At 50.0% G+C, this 21,141-nt stretch overlaps 1 protein-coding gene across 2 annotated transcripts in view; it reads right to left on the bottom strand.

The window, feature by feature from the left end:
* Positions 1 to 12,038: 12,038 nt before the first annotated feature.
* The window catches only part of RNFT2 (ring finger protein, transmembrane 2), a 70,036-nt gene continuing 60,933 nt past the window's right edge, over positions 12,039 to 21,141 (bottom strand). The window contains exon 11 of one of the 2 annotated variants that reach the window (XM_042910834.1): positions 12,039 to 14,478. In XM_042910834.1, the coding sequence (XP_042766768.1) occupies positions 14,344 to 14,478 (135 nt within the window). In that variant the 3' untranslated portion in view covers positions 12,039 to 14,343. Of the gene's footprint in view, positions 14,479 to 17,765; positions 17,894 to 21,141 lie in introns of those variants that run through there. The other variant, XM_042910835.1, reaches the window with a different exon arrangement.

The raw sequence follows: 21,141 nt of genomic DNA, 5'->3' as shown, positions 1-21,141 counted from the left end.
TGCCTCACATATGTTAGTAACTTTTAGTCTTCACATTGACACGGTGAAATTCACTGTTCCTCCCCCTACTTCCATATAGGGCACCTCGGGGCCCAGAGAGGTTAATAACTGGCCCAAGGTCACACAGCTTTTAAGTGTCTGAATCAGGATTCCCACTCAGGTGTTGGGCTCCAGAGTCTTTGCTCTTAACCATTATGCTATTTTGCATATCTGTGCACTTTTTTTATATGGATATATAGAGATATATAGATATCTGTACATATGTATAGACACATACACGTATACATATTCATTAAAGGGAAGAAGATCTGAGATCATACTATTTGGCCATTTGCTCTTTTCAATTAAGAATCATAACATGGGAATGCGAACTGGTGCAGCCACTCTGGAAAACAGTACGGAGGTTCCTCAAAAAAAATTAAAAATAGAACTGCTCTATGACCGAGCAATTGTGCTGCTAGGTATCTATCCAAGGGATACAGGTGTGCTGTTTCGAAGGGACACATGCACCCCCATGTTTAGAGCAGCACTTTCAACAATAGCCAAAGTATGGAAAGAGCCCAAACGTCCATTGATTGATGAATAGATAAAAAATTTGTGGTATCTATATACAATGGAGTATATAGCAATCAAAAAGAATGAAATCTTGCCATTTGCAACTACGTGGATGGAACTGGAGGGTGTTATGCTAAGTGAAATTAGTCAGAGAAAGACAAATATCATATGACTTCACTCAGAGGAGGACTTTAAGACAGAACAGATGAACACAAGGGAAGAGAAGCAAAAATAACACAAAAACAGGGAGGGGGACAAAACAGAAGAGACTCTTAAATATGGAGAACAAACAGGGTTACTGGAGGGGTGTTGGTGGTGGGGGGGATGGGCTTAATGGGTAAGGGGGATTAAGGAATCTACTCCATCGTTGCACTATATGCTAACTAACTTGGATGTAAATTTAAAAAACAAAAAACAAAAAAGAATCATAATATACTTTGGGGCCCCTGGGTGGCTCAGTCAGTTAAATGTCTGACTCTAAGTTTTGGCTTGGGTCATGATCTCGCGGTTTTGTGAGTTTGAGCCCCATGTGCTTGGGATTCTCTCTCTCTCTCTCTCTCCCTCTGTCTCTGGCCCTTCCCTGCTCATACTGTCTCTGTCTCTCTCAAAAATAAACTTAAATTAAAAAAAAAAAAAGAATCGATCCACCTCCTTCTCATTTGCATGTAGCTTAATGTATTCATCCAGTCTCCTGCTGATGGACATATGGGTTGTTTCCAAACTGCTGCTCTTATCGACAAGCTGGAGGGAACACCCTTGACCATATTTAGGTGACTACTTCTGTGCGCTAGGTCCCTAGGCTACCGTGTTCCCTTTAAGATCCCCAGAAGTGTAGGCACAGGCCCCCTCTCTGGGTGTAGGATGTGGTTACATGGCACCACTGGCCACACAGAGGCGTCCTCCTGACGTCCATCTGTCACTACCGACACCAACCTGCAACCAGGACATAACAGGCGTGGCAATTTGTCCATTTAAGTGCGCCGGGAGGCCCTTAGGAAAACACGTTATAGGCTTAATGATTTACAGGTAGGAAAAGTGAAAATCCTTTGCTGGGCCTACCTAGTCTTGCAAGAAGATGCCATTCCTTCTGTGGATGGAGCAGATTAGTGCTGTAAAAATAGAGGTTCCTTACCTCTCCTGATGCCATTGTTATTTTCCCTTCATCGCTTTCAGTGGACATATCTATGCAGCCTCACTCTGCACAGCTTTGGGGTGCAGGTCCCTGCTCATCACGGTCCCCGGATTGAGCCATATGTGTCTTGACCTCGTGCTCTGCTCTGGCCCTTTCCCCACATAAATGATACTTCCTTCTTCCAATTAGTATTATTTTAAGAGAGCTCGAGCAGAGGAGGGGCAGAGGAAGAGGGAGAGAGAATCTCAGGCAGGCTTCATGCCCAGCACGGAGCCCAACATGGGGCTTGATCTCACGACCGTGAGATCATGACCTGAGCCAAAATCAAGAGTCAGACGCTTAACCGACTGAGCCACCCGGGCGCCCTCCTTCTTCCAATTATTGAGAAAATATGAATGCATATCTTAAAGGTCCAGTTCAAATCTTGCTTCCGGTCTGAAGCCTTCCCGGTGAGCACAGCCACATCCTGACTTCTGATAGTGGTAGACAATGGTCTTCCACAGTTCTGGCCTCTGACATATCCTGTCTCCCAGAAAAAGACTGGAGGCAAATCGAGGACAGGTACCGGCCTCATCCAGTGCCCAGAACGATGCTTAGCAGAAAGTCAACATGCTCAGTAGCACGTAGATGTGGTTCCTCTCTCTCCCTCCGTCCTTCCTTTTTGTGTGTGCTGAAGGCAGTGTCATCCTCTTAAGCTAATGCTGCAAGGTTCCACTGATTTTTTGAAGATCGGTGTGAGTACGAGCCAACAAAGCGAGCTTTTGTGAATTGAGCGTGTTTATCAACTGAGTTGGTGGACGACTGATTGATTCGGCATCCCCTGAACGCATAGGGTGGCAACACGGTAATACAGAAGTCCTGCTGTGCTCTGCCCTCATGGGATGAAAGGGGAAACGGCGTTCGTGGTGACAGGGGTCCTCTGCCTCCACCTGAGCAGGTCGGGGCAAAAAGGACCGAGGTCACTGATTTGGATGACCGTCCGCTAATGTAGACTGTCGGGTCCATGGGATTAGGACTCCCTTCGTTCGTGCAGACATATATATTGGGTAAGGGTCCAAGTAAGAGGCAGAGAGTACCCCAGGCTGGTAACCAGAGAAGAAGTTAGTGAAGGTTCGGGGACAGAGTGTAGACAGGGTTTAGGAAACTAAGGAGGAGTAACGCAGTACTACAGGGCTGGCCACAGAGGAGAGCCGTCCTTCCCGGCCTGAAGGGCTGAGGTGAGGCACTAGGGCCTGGAGTCCAGCCGGGGAGCCGAGCCCAGCGGGCGCTGTGGCCCGACAGGGTGGGAGCCAGGGGAATACATGCCCAGGTCTTGGGCCCCATTAGGGCCTTCTGTTGAGTAGACCCAGCGGGAAAACCTATGGGTGCAGTTCGTACAGGTCAATATGCCAGGTTCTTGCCAACGTAGAAAGTGGTCTCTCTCCCACCTTGTCTCCTACGCCGCTGGATTTGCACTGAGTGAGGTGCTGTCGTCTGTGAACTTACAGCCCCTGCTAACTCTCCAGCCTCACCCCTCCCTGGCCCCGTGGCCCAGGCTGTGCTGACACCTCATCAGGCGCCTTGACCTCGTCAGGGCATTTCGCTGCTGTGTTCTCTCCCTTGTCCTGCTTCTTCCCTTCTTCCCGGCCACCTCTCCGTCCCCTTCCTCTGCTCCCTCTTCCTCCTTCTTCTGACATAATTCCCCTGCCAGAAAAATCCATCCTTTTGAAGTGCACAACTCAGTGTTTTTTATTTTAGTTTGTACTTCCAGAGTTGTGCAACCAATCCCACCATCGATCTTAGAATGTTTTCGTTTCCCCAACGCAAACCCTGTCCCCATTAGTAGTGATGTCCTAATTCCCTCCTCCTCCTCCTCACAGCCCTGGACACCCACCAATCTACTTCTGTCTCTAAAGACTCGTCCCTTGTGGACATGTCCTATACGTGGCATCATACAATCTGTGATCTTTTGTGCCCGGCTTCTTTCATTTAGCATAATGACCTCAAGGTTCATCCAGGTCTCGTGCGAGTCCTTTTTATGGCTGAATAATACTCTGTTGTGTGGAAATACCCCGCCGTATTTATCGGTTGATGGACACATGGGTTGTTTCCGCTTTTTGGCTATCAAGAATAATGCTGCGGTGAACACTGATGCCCAAGTTTTTGGATGAAAATGTTTTTCGATTCTCTGGCGTATGTACTATTTGGGTGGCCCTTCCTGGAATGCCTCATCTCATCCTGGCTAATTCCCTAGCATCCTTCAGTGCTCAGTAAGGGTCTCTGCCTCCTTCTCCCAAGAGCTCTCTCTGACTCCCCCTTTCGCTTCTGGGCTCCCCTAGCTCGTGTCTATCCAGATTGTGCTTCACACGACACTGCCATTGATACCGATTTCTTCTCATCTCTTTCTGGTGGCTTCAGGGCTCCTGAAGGGCAAGAACTATGTCACTGGATTTATAACACCTAGCATAGTTCTTGGTATGTTTGGCAATGAACAAAGGAATCAATGAGAATAAAGACTGTCCTACAAGTCTGCCTTGAATATGAGTCTATGAAATGAATAGATGAAGGAGGAAAAAAGGCAGCATGGTTCTGTATTCTCTCTCTTTTTTAAACGTTTATTTATTTTTTTGAGACAGAGAGAGAGATGGAGCATGAGCGGGGAAGAGGCAGAGAGAGAGAGGGAGACACAGAATCAGAAGCAGGCTCCAGGCTCTGAGCTGTCAGCACAGAACCTGACACAGGGCTCGAACTCATGAACCGTGAGATCATGACCTAAGCCGAAGTCGGATGCTTAACCGACTGAGCCACCCAGGAGCCCCTATATTCTCTTTTTTAATCACAGAAGATGCTTATGTCCAAAAACAAATGTGTGTGTGTGTGTGTGTGTGTGTGTGTGTGTGTGTGTGTTTTCAAATGTTTGTTTAGGGAATGCGGCTGGATGGATGGGGCTTTGGCTGGGGTGGGGGCGGGGATGGCCACTAAATCTAGCTTCTGGGGGAACCTTTCCTCCAAATCAAAGCTCTGTCTCTCGCAGCTCTCTCCCATCCCCCTCCACCTTCCAACATCCAGGGCTGGCTGTGCAGAGGCCCAAGGCACTGACGTCATCCCCAGCAGCTGTCTGCACGTGCCTACTGACCGAAATACAAATCTTTATTTCTGCAGGTTGGTGAAAACCCTGTGTCCTTGGAGAAAGCTGGTTCCCATTTTCCTGAGGGGGAGCCCAGAGCTTGAAAGGCCGCAGTTGGCGCTTCGAGAAGGAAGTGGAGAGGCGTCTGGAGCCATAGTAGCAACGGCGGAAAGGGACTGGGGAAGCCCTTTGCATATCCAGCTGCAGAAACAGACACCCCAATGCTATTTACATACAGCTCTATATATAAAAAAAGAAAATATGAATATTACTACTCAGTGCATGTCTTGTCGAGGACACGGTCCCCTCCCTTTTCTGCACCTTCCCGTGTGAACTTTGATGCTTCCGTGTCTGGGGCACCAGAAGTGAGGTGCGTACTGTGTACCTGGAAAATCTGCAAAGACTGGTGGGAATCAGCCCCAGAGTCGACCAACCACCTGGGGAGGGATGCTGGCGGAGCGAGGGGGAAATTGCAAAAGGCAAAATAGAAAGAAATGAGGAAAGTAAGGGGGGGGGGGGGGGGGGGGGGGGCGGGGCGGGGGCAGCTCTGTTAGAGGCAGTCTGGGATTCCTCCGTTTGTAAGTCTTGACAAGTCCCCGCCTCTCTGTACCTACCCAGGTAGATAGCCTGTCCCGCTAGCACATCAAGACAGATGGGATTTATTTCCCTACCAATCTGGTGTCTGGTCCTTCACTTAGATTTTGCTGGTGCTAAGTGTGTTCTTGCTGGCACTGCTATGGAGTTCTGCGGCCAGACTGCAAGGCCAGGGGACAAGAGAGATGTCTATTTTGCTGTTTCAGATTCATTTTTTTTTAAAGGGACAAGTCGCAAAAGTGCCACTTGGGAGTCTCTTCTCTTTCTCTGTGGGGATGAAAACCCAGAGGTGTTTTGGAGCAAACCTTGGGGCCTGGGAGGGAGGAAGGGAAGGCATGGTATTGAGTGGCTCCCTGGTGGAGGCCTTTCTACCGAGGTGGAAAGCTGACCTCATATGTGACTTGTCTGCTCTGTCCTCTACCCCCACAAAAGTGTCCTGGGAGTTCAGCCCACAGCCTCCCCCACTCCCCAAGGGGATTTCAGGGCTTAGGTTTTATGGATTAAAGAGCCAAGAAATGGCTATGTTCCGGTCAAGGGTGATTTATAAGCAAGAGGCACTGGGGGAGGGAGCGGGTCATTTAACCGAAATGCACCAGCATCTCAGTGACTGACAGAGGATCTGATTTTGTTTTCCAGGATAAGCTCCTATTTTCAGAAGTTTCTAGAAGGGCTAAAAAAAGATGTGTGCTGGACTGAGACTTGGCTGCAAAGACTCTTCAGGGAGCAATGATTATTTTTTTGCTTTCATTAAAAAAAAAAAACAAAAACCCAGGTATTATTCCTCTGTGCTGAGTCTCCCACACTGCCATGTGCAAAGCTGAGATGGTGGGGCACCAGGATGCAGGTCACAACCCAGTCCCTATGGACAGGGGGTCCGCTGGGCTGGTTAGCAGACACCCTTGCAGTTCTAAGAGGCCAGCAGGGGGATCAGCCGTTGTTAAGGTTGACATGGGGCTGAATTATTCCCCACAGGCTTTGTTGAAAATTACCAGGTCCTTTAGAACGTAGGACCTTTTAGTGCTGTTGCAAGCTGGGAGCTGTCTTTCTTTCTTTCTTTTATCCATGCCTTATGTTTTCCTAAATGGCCCTTTAAAGAAAAATGTAACCCAAAGCTGCTGCAGGTGAGGGCGGCCCCCCCACCCCCACCCCCAGACAGCTTGTTGAGAAGGAAAGCTTGTTGATAGAGAACTTGCTTCCTTTCCTCGAGGGAGCCCTCCCCACAGTTATGTTTCCAGGGGATGGGTGTGCAGGCAGCGTCTGCCCAGAGCAGCACGCGACATCCCCACCAAGCCGCGAACTTAGAGAAGGCAAATTAATTAGAATGATACGAAACACAGTCTCTGCTTCTGTATCATCACTTTCCAAGCCAGACACTAGAGTCTTTCCAACTCACCCCATTTTCTGGGGAGGGGGTTTCCATTCCTATAATGATATGCGGTCACGGCTCTCTGCTGCTGTAAGCCTCTACCTTCCACGTGGCAGTGGGGCCATGCTGCCCATCTAGACACAGGGGAAAGGGGGAAGGTCAGAGAATCCCTTTTTCAACCCTGACTTGCCTACTAGCTCATGACATTTCCACTGGAGGATCCAAACTCCAAATGCCGGGGTTGGTATTTGGGGCAATTTTCATTTCAATGAAGCCGCACTGCTGAGAGACCTGGGCACCCATGACCCTCCTGGTGGAGCTTTACAGCCAAGTCCCTTGTACATAGTCTCTTGTATTAATAGAAACTGTGTATTTACCTAATCCCGGCTTTTTTCTTGCACATCATTAATTTGAGTGCACTTCTCGACTGCCCCGATTTTTGACAAGGGGTTGTTTTTAATGCTTGTTTTTATATGAGATTTGACTTCTTGATGGACATTTGTATTAGGAAATTGAAGCATGATATATATGTCTATATTGTCTCCACCGTCTCTGAGGCTGCATTACTTGGATTGCATGAGATAGTGGGGTGGTGTATTTTTTTTTTAAATATTTCCACAGTGTGCAAAGTGCTGGCACCATCCCTCCCTCTCTCCCCCGCTTTTCTCCGGCTGCCAAGGAGTCATTGATTTTGATTAGCTTCACTGCAGAGCGTCTGTGAAGAGAGGGAGAGGGAGGGAGGCTTTGAAATAAATTTTAAAAAAGACCTCATATCGGGTTTCAGCAGACAGCAGAGTGTGTGTGTGTGTGTGTGTGTGTGTGTGCGCGCGCATGTGTGTCAGTGCAAAGCAGAGGGAGGCCTCTGAGATCATCGTTTAGGTAGGTTGCTGCATAATGAGGTGAGGAGCAAACAGAAGGGCCTCCTTCCTGATGGTGCTCGTTTGCTCTCAGAGGGTGGGGGGTCCAGGAGCCACAGGGACTGGAGCCTCCTGGGGCTTCAACATTCCCACTCCAAATTAGATCCATTCCCTCCTGGAAGCTTCTCTCCCCTACCCCAGCCCCCATTAGCAAATAAGATCTCTTATCCCCATTTCAAATTTAGGGTTCCACTTCACGTTCCTTCTGGCACAGACATAGCCTGAGTAGCAGGTTTCTGGGGGGGAAGCCCAGTTGCCTCTAGCTGCTGTCCATGGTCCTAGGCCACGAGCATCTCCTGGAACCCAGTCTCCCCCTTCCCGCCACCTTTCATTGGGATACTGGAGACTTCTTTTCCACTTCTTCCAGTGTCTCATTTAAGAAATTCTTTCCTCTTTTAACAAGAAGGTGGTGATTTAAACAATACTGTCACAGAACGATGGAACTGTGACTTTGGTTTCATAATTTATGTAGCTGATCTCATGTACTATTATCACGTTTCTGACAGTGATAAAATATCACTTCCCCTAGCTGGGAAATTGGAGGAGTCTTCTTCTGATCCCACACAGGTATCTTTTGGGGACACTGGTTTGCCACTGTGGGCGTTTTGAGTGTCCGCCTGGTATCAGAAGCTGCAGTGACCAGAACACAGGTTTTGCTGTTCTGTGTTGATTCCATTTCTTTTTCTGGATCTTCCCTTAAGTCAGCCTGGGCCAACTGCAGAGTCAGAAGCTGCCTGGGAGGTGCGGGGGCGGGGGAGGGGGGACAGGCTAGACACCCTGGCCTAGTCCCGTAGGAGCTGATGGAGGATATGGGTGTCAAAGGTACCATTTTAAAGCTCAAACCAAAAGGTTCTTTTTAAAATACTAATACCTACTTATCGAGCACCTGCAGCGTGCCCAGTTGTAGAATCCGGTCTGGGAAGAAACTCCGGTACGCAGCGTGGAGGGACAGCTCTGCTTGGCACCAATGTTAACTGTCCCTTTCCAGTCTGGTTCACAGTCAGTTCTGTCAGGTCATACCCGTGACCCCAAGCCTTGCTGGCAGATTGTTCTATAGTATTTATATTTACTGAGCATCATACTATCATGAAGGCAATTAAAAAGCCTGTGATCTTAACTCACTCCCAGCACACGAAGACTGGTTCTTGCTGCTTCACAGAGTAATGAAAGCCACCGTCAACGGCGTGCTCACCACCCCTGAGCACTGTGCTGAGTGTTTTACGTGTTTCCCCTCAGTTATTCCTCACACCCACTCTGGACGACAGTAGTTATGATTCCCATTTTACAGTTGAGGAAGCTGAGACTCAGGGAGGTTTTGCAACTTAGCCTAAGGCCACACACAGAGAGTGAGGTGGCTGAGCCAAGATTTGGACTCAGGTGTGTGTGACCGCCCCCCCCAACCCCCCCCCCCCCCCCCCCCCCCCCCCCCCCCCCCCCCCGCGCTCATGAGCTAACTGCCCTGCCACACTGGATTCCCTCCTGAGCTGGCCTTACTAGTTCAAGGACAAGTACAGCCTGGGGTCCAGCAGGGAGCAAGGGAGCCTGACTTAGGTCCACCGTAAGGAGTGTTGCATTTGGGGGATGTTCCAGGACAGGCTGGATGGTTTAGGTGGGGGTTTTATGTATTTGTTCCCTGCCTTTTGTGTCCTTAATATCTATAGGTCCCTGGGAGAAGCATCTAATTGGCAAACAGGGCCTGTTTAGCTGACTTCCCAGGACATGGGAAGCTTTTCTTACCTCCCCTACCTGAACGCTTAAGTTCCTCCCCCCAAGTTGTTTGCACTGTAAGTGCCCAGGAGCCTGTGTGTGTATGTGGCAGGGATGGTCATGGGGGTGTCTGGAACCTCGGTAAGGCCTCTGGCTCAGCCAGAGAGGCAATAAGTTTGGGAGCATTCCGTTCTGGGCTCTAACCTTGCTGGTTTGTTGTGCTCTTTTGTAAGAGGAATTTCATACCTTGGAGACGCTTTGTACATATTTGTAATGACTTTATTAAAAAACTGTTTGTGCACTTCCAGCCAAAGTCCTTTGCGTTTTCATTTCCTTTTGAAAGGTTGGTCCCCAAAGATTATGGGAGGATCTGGCTGTGCACCCCAACCTTCCCTGGGGCAGAAGGCCACACATCTCCCTTCTCTGCTGTATTTCTGAGAACTCCCCAAGGGGAGGGTTGGCCCAAACAGTACCCTTGGGTTGGGTGAGAGGTTGAGGGAACTTGCCTGTCGGTTCAAGATCAATGGCACCATGCAGACAAGCTGATGGCTGTGCAGACTGATGTCTCCTACTATGGGCACATGGGCCTCTCTGGGTTACTTTCACCTCTGGTCTAAGATGCTCTGAGCGATCAGGTTGTGGTTTCTTCCTAAGAATGGTGGGTTGAGGACAGGTTGCCTTTCTAGATAACAGGCGCCTTCATTTTCCCTGGGGGACCCACCCCTTCCCCACTCTCAGGCCATGCGACTCAGAGGAGTAGACCCTATCCTCCCACCCACCTGTGCCCCACAGTTAGGGCTCTACACCTGATGCAGGCCTGGCCAGCAGTGTTCCAGGTCCCAAAGGCCAAAAGGGATTGGTGTGGGGACAAATTAACAAGTCAACCTCAGGACTCCTGCTAGAGCTTTGGGGAATCAGAAGCTCTTTGCTGGGGTTGTTAAGCTGGTAGAACATAGGCATATACATATACATATACATATACATATACATACATACATAGCTTCTGGAGGCCATCTTACTGCTGCATGGGATCTGTCTGGAAATCAAACTGTCTCAGAGGAAAACAGAATGGAGGGATGGAAAGACAGGGTTCTAATATCACTGGAGCCATTGAATCCAGTGATACCCAAGGCCCATATGGTTACATGAGCCAAAGAAAGCCTTTCTCTTATTTAAGCCATATTTGAGTTGGTTTTCAAATGATGGCAACCAAAAAGGTCTGCCTGATGATGTTTTTGTGACTGGTTTCATAATGTTGTCCTGAGAGGCATGAATTGTCACCTAATGCTATTAATTTCCAGGGTGCCTGGGCAGCTCAGTCGGTTAAGCTATTAATTTGCATTTTAAATATCCATCATAAGCTGGCATCCAGGCAAACTCTTCTTGAATCATCAGCTCATGCGTTCCGGGTCCATCCTCTGGTTAACCACTGTGGTGGGCCCTGTGGGTGCCCTGTCCAGATCCCTCCTGACCGGATCTCCCAGTTCTGTGTCCTGTCCTGCACCTTTGTGTGTTCTGTGACACCTGACACCTGACACCCTCAGGGGCTTGGGGCCTCCTCAATGGAGAGCTTAAGTACCTGAGAAGCACCCCCCACCCCCACCCCCGCCAACAACCCATAGCCAAGAATTGACAGTGTGCCAGAAAAAACCTCAGGGTGGGACAATCTCTGAAATGTAGCTGAATTCTCCAGAACTCTGTGGGACCACCCTGAGCTGGGACTTCTCTGACAGCCACCCTCTTGTTTGGCTTCTTCCCCCTCCCTTACTGGCTTCTCCTGAGAGCGCGTCCTTAATAAATCACGTGCAACTCCACGGATCTGCTTTGGACAGATCCAGACAACCACCCACTGCATGAATTGCTTGTCCCCATTTCTCCTCAAAACAGTCCACCTGGGTTCAAGAGGCAACTGGAGACTCAAGACCACGAACCTAAGTTTCATCGACAGAGGATATTTATTGGCGGAAGGGAACTTAAGGGGACATTAAAAACACCGAAGGTGGCTCTGTTCAGCCCAGAGCAAAATTACTAAGAGATTCTGGGACTCGCTTTACATTTCTTCTTTCCAACCCCAAGTCTTAGCCGCCCGGTGTCTCCAAGCATGTCTCCCATTCTCCCGTTATGAAGGTAATGAGCCTGTCACATCCAGGTCCAAAGCTCGCCTTCCTATTCTCACATTCATTATGCTCAAGATCTTTTACATTAAGACGGCCATTTCCAAGAGTGTCAGAAACCTCAGTCAGTGGGTCACAAAATATTAAAAGCAGGATACCCAACCTGCTACTCGGTTAATCCTGCTTCTAACCAATGAGTGCAGAGCCAGGATGGGCCATGGAGAGTGGAGCTGTTCTTTCCCAACAACGACTTTTGGCTGCTTTTACCCCATAGTGGGGAATATAGGCAGCCTGATGTTTGGACAACTCCTCACTGGCTGCTGTTTCTCCTTAGGGTAGAAGTGAGATCCTCCCATCCAAAAGAAAACCTCCAGGGCGCCTGGGTGGCTCAGTCAGTTAAGCGTCCGGCTCCGGCTCAGGTCATGATCTCGCCATTTGTGAGTCCGAGCCCCATGTCGGGCTCTGTGCGGACAGCTCAGAGCCTGGAGCCTGCTTCGGATTCAGTGTCTCTCTCTCTCTCTCTCTCTCTCTGCCCTGCCCCCGCTTGCTCTCTGTCTCTCAAAAATGAATAAACGTTAAAAAAGAAAAGTAAAAAAAGAAAACCTCCAGAACAGAACTTTTCCCCAGAGGGTAGGGAATGAAGAAGTAAAATCCTAAACGAAGTCATCCCACCTGTCCCTGGTATCCCCAAGTGACACTGTTTATAATGTCAGAAACATGGCTTATTATTTGGAGAATATTTAGAGATGTGGGGGGCTTTCTTTTCTTTCCTTTTTTTTGGTGGCATGAGTATAACGGACACAACCATTGGCGTCTCCACCCGTGTTCTACATTGTTAGTTTCCCCGGCTGCGGCAGAAAGTGCACGAGGTTTCTTTATCCTGGAGACGGCTACTGGGGGGCGAAGTGACTTCCCAAAGTCACGCAGAGTTTGGAATCAGAATTCTGCTCTGCCTGCTCTGTCACAAGCTGGCCTGTTAATAACTCTCCAGCTCCAATCTCTTGTGTCTCTTTGATGGCATCTGCAGGCAGGGTGATGTTTCTGATAAAAACCAGTCGCAGAAGCTCCTGTTGCTTCCCTCTGGCTCTTGCCGAAGGTAGGGGGAGCAGAGCAGCCGCATCCCCCCCGGCCCTACTTCCCTCCGCTTCCCCTTCGGACTTGATTATCCAGGCAAGTGGGATTGTAACAGCGCCGCCATCGCCATAGTAACAGAGCTTGAAAGATGCCACGCTGCCCTGGAAGGGACGTCTTGCTGGGTCCCGGGGAAGAGCCAGGGATGTCAGGCACAGGAAAAGGTCCTGGCTTGATAGCACGCGGGGGCAAATGTCCTGCAACTATCAGGGATGGGGTGGGCTTGTTATTACTGGCCGAGGGCGAGGTGGCAGCAAAGTCTCCCACCATTTCTGCTTGGGGCTTTGTTGCTCATCTGCTCACGAGCCACAAGATTGATTTCTCTGTAACGCCACTGGCACCAGCCCATTGTGCTGAGGTTGACGGCGAGTGAACAGAATGGCGAGAGGGGTAGGGCAGGCGAGATTCCAGTAGCTTCTAAGTGATCACCTGTGCTATCCCCTTCCAGATTCAAAGCAGGGAGGGTCTCGCAGGTGGAGAAACTGTTCTCTTACAGAGATTAGTGGCTCTAGTATAGACATTCCAGAAGCACCGAATGCTGCAGTGCTCCACGCCACCACCTTGGCTTGTGGAAAAATCCGTAACATGGATCATTCATTTTGTTCTCAAGGCTACCAGGGGAGAAGACAATGGCCACGGGCGCTGTTGACAAGCGGAGACTTAAGTGAGGGGCAGGACAAGAACAGGAGGAGGAGGAGAGACATGAAGACAGGTGTAGAGACCCCGTGATACCTGCATGGGGACCAAAGCTGGCCATTCTTGATACCCAAATGTGACTGAGCGTTCCAGCCGGAGCCCGGCAAATGAGCGATTTTAAAGACCAACTCTTTCCATGAACTTGGCCACAGCTAGATTTCCAGGGCCAGTGCTCCCCGTTGGCATCCTCAGTGGGGCCCGGATCACTGTGCTATGCACCTGGGCCACTGATGGGAATCAAAATCACCTCTGGTGCTTAAAAAACCAAGCAACCAACCAACCAACCAACCAACACACACCAAGCCTGCTGGGCCCCACGCCTGCCGTGTCTGAGCGGGTGAGCATATGGTGGTTGAGAGTGTGGGCTCTCAAGCCAGACAGGCCTGTTTGGAAACTCTGTCCGCCATTGCTAGCTGGGTGACTCTGGGAAAGCTACCACGTGGAGCTCTGTGCCTCAGTTTCCCTGTCTGTAAAACAGAGGAAACGACAGTACCTCCACCCCAGGGCTGTTGTGACAATTCCAAGAGGTCTTCCAAGCAGATGCTCAGCTCGCACGAAGTGCTTGGGACACTAAGCTATTGCAGGTATAAGGGGCCCAGCGTTGGCATTTGGGAAACGCTCCACAGTGACGCCCATCTGCAGACCTGAGCCGTGCTGGGGGGAAGCAGTGATCTCCAGGCCCCTTCCAGCTTGCAGCATCGGGTGTTAGGCCACCATGAGTTAGAATCACAACAGGCAGGACCTGTCTATCCCCCGTCCCTTCACTTGGAGGGGGCAGGAGACCCTCCCGGGAGGAGGCCAAGTCTGAGCGAGGAGGGTTGAAGGAAAGAACGCCCGCGCTAAGCCGCAGAACAGAAGAGGAAGGTGGAGGTCGGGAGGATAGGGGCCTGGCTCTGGGGGAAGAGGGGGAGAAAGGCAGGAGGCAGGATAGTCAGTGCTTGAGGCCTGTTTTCCAGGAAGTCCCCAGAGCCGGACCCGATCACGCTGGCCATCCGTCAGCTCCCAGGGTGCCTCAGTCTTCCGCCCTAATACACTTGGAAGTGTGCTGCAGTGGCCCCGTCCTTCCAGCAGCGCAGGGTATCCACGGCAACCGAGCGGCAGAGCGGGCAGGTGCGCTCCCGGTCCAGCCAGAGGCAGAGGCACTCCTCACAGAACACGTGCTGCGGGGACAGCGATCAGTACCACTGGGGACACTTCACTGAGTGTCCACAGTGTGCCCGCCTCGGTCCTAGGAGCTGGAGACACAGCAGTGAACAAAACAGACAACTCCTGCCCCCATGGAGCTTGCACTCTAGTCAGGGAGACAACTGGCCAAAGGAAACCCCAAAATGTAGCGGACGGCAGCGGTAAGGGCTGAGATGAAAAGGCCAGGGGGAGGAGATAGAGAACGCGTGGGAGGGCTGCTGTGTTCAGCGTGGCGGGCACAAGACAACTTCACTGAATACCCACGTTTGGGTGAAACCTGAAGGAAGGTGAAGACTGAGCCCTGAGGATCTCTAGGAAAAGAGTGCTATTGGCAGAGAAAATGGCAGAGAAACTCCTGAGGCAGGAGTGCCTGCTGTGCTGCTGAGCCTGGGAGTGGAGGGTGGGAGGGAGAGATGAGGTCAGAGAGGCTATGGGGAAGGTATGCAAAATGCACAGGGCTCTGTGGGCATCATGAGGCCTTTTGCTTTTATTCAGAGAGAAATAGGGAGCCATGGTAGGGCTTTGAGCAGAAGAGTGACCTGAGCAGGATTTATCTTTTTTTTTTTTTTTTTTTGTAAGATTTTATTTTTAAGTAACCTCTACCCAACGTGGGGTTCAAACCCACAACCCTGAGATCAAGAGTCGCACGCTCCACTGACTGAGCCAGTCAGATGCCCCCAGGATTTGCATTTTTAGAAGATCCCTTTAGGCACTGGGTTGAGAACAGAGTTCAGGGGTTAGTAGAAAGGCAAGGAGACTGGAAATATCAATGAGTTCCATCACTTTCTGGCCATATAACTTGGACAAATGACTTAACCTCCCACTGCCTCAGTTTCCTCATCTGTAAAATGGGCCTAATAGTAGTCCACTCATAGGAAGACTGATTAACATTAAAAATGCTCAGACATAACAATTGAAGGCAGTCTACATATCTCAATTGGAGCTTGGATGAGGGGTAAATCATGGCTATGCAGGAGAGTCTGAAGACAACTGGAGAAATCTGAATATATACTATATATTAGATAATATTTTACATCAATTTTAAATCTCCTGGGTGTGATGGTGGAATTACTGTTATGAGAAAGAATGTTCTTGTTTTTCAAAGATGAACACTGAAATATTTGGGGAGGAAGAATCAAAATGTCACCAAATTATTCTCGACTGGTTAAGGGGAAAAAAATTTACATCAAGGCAAATGTGGTAAAATGTTAATGGTTAGTGAATCTAGAGGAAGGCTAAAAAGGCGGCTGTCCATTATATCCTTCAGCTCCATAGTTTGAAATGTTTCAAAATAAAATTGATAATTTAAAATGATAATATGAAAATCCAGATACAGTGCTTCTTAAAAAGTTAAAAAATTTAAATTAGGGGCGCCTGAGTGACTCAGTCGGTTAAGCGTCTGACCGGCTCAGATCATGATCTCATGGTTCATGAGTTCAAGCCCCACATCAGGCTCTCTTCTGTCAATGCAGAGCTCTCTTCAGATCCTCTGTCCCTCTCTCTCTCTGCCTCTTCCCCAACTCACCCACGTGCTTGCTCTCTCTCTCAAAAATAAACAAACATTTAAAAAACTTTAAATTAAAAAGGCACTTAGAGGGGTGCCTGGGTAGCTCAGTTGTTTGAGCATCTGACTCTCTCTCTTTTTTTTTTTTTTTAACGTTTATTTATTATCAAGAGACAGAGAGAGACAGAGCGTGAGCATGGGAGGGACAGAGAGAGGAGGAGACACAGAATCCAAAGCAGGCTCCAGGCTCTGAGCTGTTAGCACAGAGCCCGACTCGGGGCTTGAACTCACAAACCGCGAGATCGTGGCCTGAGCAGAAATCAGATGCTTAACCAACTGAGCCACCCAGGTGCCCCAAGCATCTGACTTGATCTCAGCTCAGGTCATGATCTCATGGTTTGTGAGTCTGAGCTCTGCTTCGAGCCCTGCGTTGGGGCTCTGCTTGGGATTCTCACTCTCTCTCTCTCTCTCTCTCTGCCCTCTCCTCGCTTGCTCTCTCTCTCAAAACAAATAAACTTAAAAAAAAAAAGGCACTTAGAACAATGCCTAACAAACGGTAAGTGTTCTTTCTATAAATGTTGGCTATTACATAGTAATAGTTACTCTTACATTATAACTGTTTATTATTTATTATCTGTCTCTCCACACCAGACTTAAGCTTCTTGCAAACCCATTCCTAGCACCTAGCATTCTTGGGTGCTTAATTGTAAACTGTGCTCTAAAGGAGAGCTCTACGATGCTCTATACAATGGGGACTGGTCTGATCCAGGGGGTAGCCCAGGAAGGCTTCCTGGAGGTGGGCACACTTGTGTTAAGACCTGAAGGATGTTTAGGAGTTGACTGGGTGAAGAGAGGGGGGTGGGGATAGAACATTCCTGGTGAAGGAAACAGCCTCACGGAGCTCCTGGGATGGGAAGGCACTGAAGGCCCTCAAGGACAGCCAATGTGGCTATGGCAGAAGAGTGTAGGGGAGTGGGTGACAGGAGGTGAGCAGGCCACACAGAGCCTTGAAGGATGTGCCTGGACTCTCCACATGGTCAGAAGGGCGGGACCTAGGGGTCAGCAGGTCCAGCAGCTTCTCTAGACTCCCACCCAGGGCAGTCAAGGCCCCCCATAATGGTGCCTTCCCTCCTTCGTCCTCATCACCCCCAGCCCCAGGGAGCCAATGTCACGGACACACCAGATGACGTGCAACGCAGAGTTCACCCGTACTGCTAAGCCTCTGGGCAAGCTGTGATGTCTGTCTGGGGGGCCCCTTCTCCATCCTTATCGGCTGGTGGACGCTTACTTCTTTCAGAAGACTCAGCCCAAGCAGTCACACCTCCCCTGTGTGCCGTTCCCCGTCCCCTGTCCCCCCATCCCTTCACTGTATCTCCTGCACACATCTAAGTGCTGTTGTGCCCTCCCCTTCCAGATCCCTCCTGGGGAAGACCTCTCTCACAGCATCACACTCACACCGCCGGAAGGATCTGCAAACTCCTCTGTCTTGTTCACTGGGTTAAGGGGCTTCTGGAGGGGCAGGGGGCCACGATTCCAACACAGTTCTGAGCGTGTGGCAGATGCTTAGTACGGGTCTGCTCCACGAATGAACGAGACTTCTCTGTGTCCCCCAGGAAAAGGAGGCACTTACATAGAACAAAGCGATACGATCTCTGTTCCCATGATGCTCAAGACTTGGGTCAGGTGAACAGGAAATGAGCAGCTTTTCGTTCCTTCATTCAGAAAAACGTTCACTGAGGCTCTCACACGTGTCATTCAGTAATTCTCAAACATTTTGGTCTCAGGACCCCTTTACAGCCTTAAAAATCACTGATGATCTCGAAGAGATCTGTACATTGTGGGTCAAATCTGGCTGTATTCAGGGTAGCAGACATTGAAACCAAGATCTACTGAAAACACAAGAAGATGAAAGGGAACACCAGGGTCACACTTTGAGAACCACTCTTCTAACTGCTTATTTACCAATTTCCCTGCCCTCTGGGTGGTAAACTTCATGAGGCAACTCTCGTGTTCCCACTGCCCGGCCCTAAAGCCTACACAGAGTAGGGACTCTGTACAGACAGCTGACAAAGGAATGCCTTCCCAGGTAGGTCAGGTGGGAGATTCTGGAGATACCAGGATGGTGAAGACCTGGTCCCTGTCCTCCAGGAGCCCACAGTCTCTCCATCAAAGAAATGGGCAGGATGGAATCTACTGCCAAATAAAGAGGTGCAGAGAACACACATTAATCCAGGGAACTGGCTGGAGGAGGTCACAATCCTGGACCCACTTCCAGCATCTGGAGAGAAGGATGAGCCCCTGCAGAGGGAGGGGAAGGAGGGGCTCCTTCTGGGCTGGGGAGTGTAGGATTGGGTGGGTTTACGGTCAGTGGGGAAGGCAGGTGGTGCTGGGTCATTAGCTGTTGGAGCCCGTGGGGGCAGATGGGCCACCCTCCCCTTCTCCTGAGTTCCATCCAGACTTCCCAAGTCCTGCTCCAAGACTCGGAGGTGGGTAAAGTGAGCGCGTGGGTCAAGAGCTCCCACAACCACAGCAGCTAACCTCCATGTGACAGAGGAGGCTCTGGATGGGAGACGGGCATCTCTTAGCCCAGCACTTGATGTTCAGCATGAGCTGCGAACAAAGGAAGCAGCCAGGCCGAGTCCAGGTGGATGTATTCAGGTGAGGAGTACAGGTAACGACCACAGGCCCTGTCCCTCACTGAGCACAAATGCCCTGCCGGGCACTGCTAATGTCCTTTACACACTGTCTCCTGACAGCTCACAGACCATGAGACTCAGAGAGGGAGAGCCACCAGCCCAAGGGCACACGGCGGCTAAGCAGTGAGGCTGGATTCAATTCAGGGGTGCGGCAGGCTGACTTCTATTATGACTCCCAGTGATTGTCTCCTCCTGGGATTCACACCTGTGTAGTCAGTTCCCTCCCCTTGGGGGCGGCTGTATTTAGTGATTTCCTTCAGACCAACAGAGTATTGTAAAGATGATGGGATGTCACTTCTGAGATTAGGGTACAGAAGACTGTGCCTTCCATCTCGCTTGCCCTCTATCTCGTGCTTTTCACATGCTCACTCTGATGAAGCCAGTGAGACAAGGAAGCCAGGGTGGCTTCTGGCCACGAGAGCCATAGAGCAACTGAGGCCCTTGGCCCTACAGCCCAGGAGGAACGGAATCGAGCCACCACTGCGTGACTCTAAGCCTGGAAGTCGATTCTTCCCCAGGGGAGCCACAGGATGACAGTGACCCTGGCTGGTATCTTGACCGCAGCCTGGGAGAGACTCTGAAGCAGAGGACCCAGTTGTGCTGTGCCTGGATTCCTGACTCGTGGAGACCACAAGATGATACATGCTTGTTGCGTTAAGCTGTGACGTTTTGGGGTAATTTGTTACGCAGCAAAGGATAACTGATACAAGAGATGTCTGACTCCACAGTAAACACTCATGCCCATTCCGTTCTAGGACAGATACTGGTCACACATGGAGAATGTGGGAAGGGGTGTTTGTAGTACTTGTGAAAAATGACATTACAAAAGTGGTGTTACTACCAGACCAGGGACACACACACACACACACACCCCTAATCACAGATCCTCTTTTTTTATTTTTATTTTTTTTGAGAGGTTGGGGAGGGGCAGAGAGAGAAGGAGAAAGAAAATCCCACACAGGCTCCATGCTGTCAGGGCAGAGCCTGATGTGGAGTTTCGGACTCACAACGGTGAGATCATGACCTGAGCCAAAACCAAGAGTCGGACGCTGAACCCACTGAGCCCCCCAGGCGCCCCACCCCCCAGATCTTCCTTAATCACACAAACCCAGCCGGCTTTGTCCAGATTGAGAATTAAACACTTACACCGAATATCAGCATGAGACGCTGTGCTTTTCAAAACCCACACACAGATATCCATGTCACCTTACTTGACTGTACTGAAAAGCCTGCAAGCCGCCCTGGGCAGGGATTTTCATTCCTGGGTGACAGAGGACACGGAGGGCCAGTGCTGCCATGACATGTGTTGCTCAGGGTTGCAAAGTTAGTGCCGAGACGCTGTCGGTACTCGGAAAGTACCTGCTGAGGAAATGCGTGGAGGGAGGAGTCCGCACAGGTGCTAAGTCCAATCCCAGCTCAGCTGCTCAGCCATATCCCTGGACTTAGTGGCACAGGGGACAGCACGCAGCTAGGAATTTCTGGGAAAAGGTCTCTAGTCTTCTAATGTGGCCCTGAGGCCATCTCAAAGCAAGAGGCCGCATCTGGTGGAAAGGTCCTGGCCTCTGGAATCAGGGGCCCTGGACTGGAATCTGGTTGTGCTGCCGAGGAGCAGGGGGGCCTTGCTTTCACCTTGCTGAGCCCACCCCCTTCTCTGTAAAATAGGGTCACTGTTTCCCCCACAAGGTGTCTGTAAGGATGGAAACGGGTAAGGCCTAGTATAAAGCATTAAGTGTGCAGCAGCTGTAAGCCCTCAATCAATAGGAGTCGCTGTTCTCTTGCCCTCTTTCCTTTACACTATCAATACTCAAAAACAAAACCAAATCAAGTAGTGACCAAGAACTAACTACACTCCGACTTTTCTCTTTGGCAAGAAATCCTTTAAATAAGCCGAGTTTCTGACTTTGTGTTCAAAATGCCCTTCCCTTGATCCCCCTGCTAGCCTGGCAGGAGGAATGCCACAATACTTGTGGAGTGACTAACCGGACAGGTACATTCTATCTGAGCAGAAAGTTCTAACCTCTGGGCATGCTCAGTGTCTGCCTGACTAGCTTAGACTGACGATCTGCTTCCCAGGCTCTGATTGGCTGGCGGGGAGCGGTAGGCGGGGCACGTGCTTGAGTGACACACTGCTTAATTTGATGCCTCTTTGAAGGGGAGATAGGATGTTCCTTTAGCCTAGCAGTCTCTTCATCTACCCACTCATTCATCTGTTCTTCGGTTCATCTATCCATTGATCCATCTATCCATCCATCTATCCATCCATTAGTCTACCCATTCATTGCCTTAACTACCCACCTACTTACCTACCCATTTGTCCATCCATTCAGTCACCCACACACTTATACCTCTATCCACTCACCTTTGTATTCATCTATCCACCCCTTCACCTGGCTACAATCCATCTCCATCCCAACCATCCATCTATCCGTCCATCTATC

Source organism: Panthera leo, chromosome D3 (assembly GCF_018350215.1).
Source record: "Panthera leo isolate Ple1 chromosome D3, P.leo_Ple1_pat1.1, whole genome shotgun sequence".
Taxonomy (NCBI): domain Eukaryota; kingdom Metazoa; phylum Chordata; class Mammalia; order Carnivora; family Felidae; genus Panthera; species Panthera leo.
The sequence above is the reverse complement of the archived record's forward strand: the minus strand, read 5'-3'. Positions and strand labels throughout refer to the sequence as shown.